General features: G+C 38.7%; 1 protein-coding gene across 1 annotated transcript; it reads right to left on the bottom strand.

Annotated features, from left to right (window-relative positions):
- Nucleotides 1-819: 819 nt before the first annotated feature.
- Nucleotides 820-3,165, bottom strand: LOC104946902 (macrophage mannose receptor 1-like; the record flags this gene model as incomplete). The annotated part of the gene is made up of 3 exons (XM_010772807.1): nt 820-911; nt 1,644-1,976; nt 2,833-3,165. Coding segments are annotated over 3 exons (758 nt in total), but the record flags the coding sequence as incomplete, so codon positions are not given.
- Nucleotides 3,166-4,868: the final 1,703 nt, after the last annotated feature.

Here is a 4,868-nt window from a genome sequence, read left to right as displayed (position 1 = left end):
TGTCAAGAGAAAGCTTTCAGAACGAGACGCAAATCTTAAAATGTAAAGGTAAATGATATCGAATATGACCCAAGGTTGCTCAGGCTTTATACCAAAGGTCCCATGACATGACCATTTCTACTGATCATAATTCCATTGTTGAGGTCTACCAGAATATATTTACATTGTTCAATGTTCCAAAATCACACATATTAGCTATGCATATATCACAATAAAAGCCTTGAAACCTTGAAACTTGAAACATCTTAATCCCAACAGTCATATCAAATCAATGGTGGCACCTCTGGTTAACAGTTTCTGTAATGAGAAGAACATTAAAAAAAACATGATTAAGAGCAGATTATATTTCAAAACAACACGCGAAGGATCATTCTGATTCCCTTTGCACATATGTACTTATGTCACATGTTAAAAAGCACATCACATTATTTTGAGATACTGGCCCCAATGGTAAAGTGTTGATGTATTGCAGGTTAAACATCTGCTTTTTATTTGTATATGTCGTTTTAATTCTAAAAGGTTTGATATAACACAAATCCAAAATAACATCTATATGTTCTGTAAACACTGGAGGCTAGGTTTGTTTATATGTCAGTCATTGGGCTACAACAATCATGTATTTTAAGATTAGGAAGCTAAACTCACCCCTAAGGGACCTTATGACGTTGAAAGGCGAGTCCACTGCTGTCCCTTCGCCAGCTGAGATTGAAATCAGTAATGCCCTGTTGTGCCAGGCTCACTTTCAACTGAAAGTAAAAGAAAGTGTTAGAAATAACAGAATCCTTTGTTCTTACTTTTGTTATTTGTAAAACCTTTTACCTTTTCCAGAAGAGCATCGCTGATTGTGGAGTCAGTGAGGTCGAGATCGGAGCGCACCGTCATTCTTATAACAGTCTTCTTTACTTTAAGATCTGCATTACAACACAGAATAATGTTAGTGATCAATGTCAGGCAAAGTGCAATGATTTAGTGGAATACAGTAATGGAGTGTGGGTTATTTAACAAAAAATGTATGTCCCGTCACATATTAAAAATCTTAATTTTAAACATCCCTTTTTTACAGTTTTAGTTTGAAATAATCATAACAACCTCTAGAAGCATACCATCCAGCAGCCAAAATCAAAAAATGGAAAAAAAAGTTGTCCTAGGTGCAGTATAGGAGGAAGGCATTGCTATCTGCAGACAAATACCTTTGAACGGTTCTGCTTGTTCTTTTGAATTAAGATAATAATACATAAACAATCGTAAAGTATCAGGTCTGGTTTGGCCACTCAGAAATTTGAATGAAGTTGTAAAGAAACATTTTCTTCTTAATAAAATGACGTGGTGAATTTGCTACCAAACCACTACAAGTAATGCTTATGTTGTTGATAATATAAGACATGAGGATTATAATGCAGTTATATTTCCATTATTCCAATATTAATAACACTAAGTCTAATATTCCCTCTCCTTTTTGCTCTGTTTTGGTCTCCACCAGCTACTGAAACTCATACATAGCTCTTTAGCTGTGAAACTCTTCTAAATGTGAAGGGAAATCCAAATGTATGGGTTCTTAGCCAACTTCTCTCAACTTACTAACCTGAATAACTTAGGAAGCATGTCTCAGAGTCATGTATTTAATTAGCGTTTCAGTAACTCACCGCCATGACAGACAAATGTGGACTTCTTGTTGCAATCGGCTCCAACCCAGCGTCCCTGCTCTGCAACAGAAGCACAGTCTCCCCCTGAATCTGAGCCACTCAGCCAGTTCCTGAAGGAGGTTTCTCCTCCATCAGACCACATCCAGGCATCATTGAAGAGACCGATCCACATATTGTTGTTCCATGAGTTAGCTTGATTGGCAACAGCTGTATTATTCAAGGCACTGCTTATATAGGCCATGTCGGTGTGTTTAGTTCTGCACTGCTCTTGACTCTCCACCCAGGTTCTTCTTCCTGGGTAAAACACAAATGTCTCTGTTCCATCTGCCCGGGCTAAAGAGAGATACAGGGATAGGGCACAAAAATACTTACGTTTTTTCATCAGCAAACGAAGCACTGAGCTCCTAAAAGGACATGGACGTAAAAACAACAACAACTTTTTCGTGCAAACAAGAGCTATTTGTTTCGGCACTGGAGTGCACCTATGTGTGAACAATCAATCAGTCAATCAAGTGATCATATTGTACATCTCTACCCACATCACATATAGATTGAGAATGTGTAGTCTGTTCTGTGCGCAAGGCACGAGGCAGTTTTAACCAAATAAATGCTTTTAAAATGTCATTAAAAAGATGTCCAAGTTTGAATTATAACTCAAATAATTCCTGTAATGTAATTTCCACACATGAACACAAGGTTCTGCAATTAACTGATGGTCTCTTGTGTGCGCCATCCCTGCCGGTAACTTTCTTGTGAGCACAATAACGCTTTTTGTGTCCATGTCCCCTTAGGGCCCGTAGGGGTCAAACAAGAAAGGATTAAGAAAACTGCTGTAAGCTATTGCTAACAACATCAACAAAAGTAATAACTTCTGTTGTTACATCTGGATTTGTATTAACTCAGCCAAGGAGTTTGTGTTTGATATTTATCAGCAGGATTACACAAAAAATACCCAACAATTCTCGCTAAAGTATTGATTGAAGTTACAGCATGACCAGAGAAAACACATACAATTTTGGATCTGATCAGAATCACAGGGCTGATATACCCATTATTTTTCAGTTATGGAAACGCCCTCTTGGAGGTCCGAGCTCTCAGGGTGCTCTTCTGGTTTAAGATCTTATTAAAGCTTATTTTATCACATCTTTAACATCTACTACAAATATCACACTGTGTGCAATTTGCTTACTTTCATAACACGCAAAATCTTTTCCATATCCACGCGGTACGTCATTCCACTTTCCTCCAACCGTCATCTCTCCACACGGTTCGCTCACACCGCCGCTGCTGGGTTCACCAACGTTCCACCTGGTATAGTGAGCTGGGCCCCTGCCATCAGACCACATCCACCTGCGAGTGTTTCCTCTTCGAAACCCGATCCAGCTGTATGTCCCATGACTGCCAAGAGTGTTGACCAGATCGTTCTTGTCGCTCGTGGCCAGGTCGGTTAACATTAATCTGCAGAAGCTCTGAGCTTCATACCAGGTCAGAGAGCCATTTATGAGGTGGTACTGATGAGAGGCTTTGGGCAGAGGTTTAGGTGGTTAACAAGTTAAAAAAGAGCAGAAACATTGAAAGTCACAAACAGGGAATCGGGATTTCCTGAATTATAGCAGAATCAACACTTACTGTATGTCACACTCTGAACACAAAACAGTTAGCATTTTACTTGAGGAGAAAAAGTGTTATTTAATTCAATTCTTCTGTTTTCTTTGCCATTTCGCTGCCGTGGAATTCATGGTGAAAAACCTGCACTGGAATTATTGGATAAAGTTAGGGTGGAACTTGGTAATGTGCTAATTTGCTTTAGTTTGTCATATAGGCATAGGTTTCCAGATGAATCACAAGTGTTGATGTTTTGATGTTGAAACTTCCTATCTGGAACTTTCCTTGGATGCTTCACCATAGCTTTCCCCAGCTAATGCTGCGTTGCATTATTCTTTCCCCATTGGTAAATAATCCCAATGCAACGTACTGTCAGAAAGGTTGGTGTACAGGTAGGTTGAAAGATCAACTTTAAATTAAGATTTCTACTGCAGTCACAGTTCAAATGTTGAGTAAAACAGTTTAACCAAGTGTACACCATTGTTTTTGAGACTTCAACATACATGTAGTTTAACCTGTCATTATAGTTGAAAGTTGTAGCATTTAATCATGATGCAAATAAGAACTAGGGAACAACCCATTTAGGCTCCTGTGGGACATCTCACTTCTTCAACTTGTCTGGTTTTATATTACAAACACCACTTGATGATTAACTGTGATCTAAAAGTTGTTAATCTATCACCAGGCGGTGGATAAGGCGGTTACTTTTTTTAACTAAGGCAAAAACTTGTCCCATGACGGTCTAATTTCTGTCTTGGCCAAATCGGTCCATTTTATTAAAACAGTCGATAAAAATAAATTAAAAAGAATCCAAGCAGACTAAAATTCTTAAGAAATGTTTGCACGGTCCTCACATTTCTGTTATGCCAGTTGTTTCATTTCATTTCAAACCTTTATTTATACAGATGAATCCCATTGAGATCATTGATCTCTTTTTCAAGGGAGACCTGCTCAAGTAGTTCCACATGAAACATAAAAACATAAATAGAACAACAAAAGGACATCATACAGCATCATTTACATAATTATCCACATGAACAGGTACCAATAGCTTCCGATTGAGTAGCATCCAACCGAGCTTTGAAAACATTTAGTGGCACCAGATTGTTCAGTTTCCATTTAATTTGCAGACTATTCCAAGACAGAGGAGCTGCACATCTAAAAGCTGTCTTCCCTAAGACAGTCCTAGCAGTTGGCACATTTAATAAAACCACAACATTCGAGCTCAGGCAGTAGCCACTTACAATTTTCCGTGAGATCAGGGAGCAGATATAAGATGGAAGTTTCCCTAACATGGCTTTGTATATAAAAATGTACCAGTGACTGAGCCTCCGTACAGTTAGTGAAAGCAAACCAGCCCTTGCATACAGGGTACAGTGATGTGTTAATGCTTTACAGTTTGTCACAAATCTTAGTGCACTGTGATACGCAGCATCTAACTTGACCAGGCAATTGGCAGGTGCATTCATATACATCAAATCACCATAGTCCAGCACAGGTAAAAAGGTCACAGTGTCTAGCCTTTTCCTGGCCTCAAGCGAGAAACAGGACTTGTTCCTGTGGAAGAAACCTAGCCTAACCCTCAGCTTTTTAAGCAGGTTATTGACATGAAGTTTAAAA

Source organism: Notothenia coriiceps, unplaced genomic scaffold, assembly GCF_000735185.1.
Source record: "Notothenia coriiceps isolate Sejong01 unplaced genomic scaffold, NC01 NC01_scaffold00011616, whole genome shotgun sequence".
Classification (NCBI taxonomy): Eukaryota; Metazoa; Chordata; class Actinopteri; order Perciformes; family Nototheniidae; genus Notothenia; species Notothenia coriiceps.
This window is presented reverse-complemented; position numbering and strand designations above follow the sequence as displayed.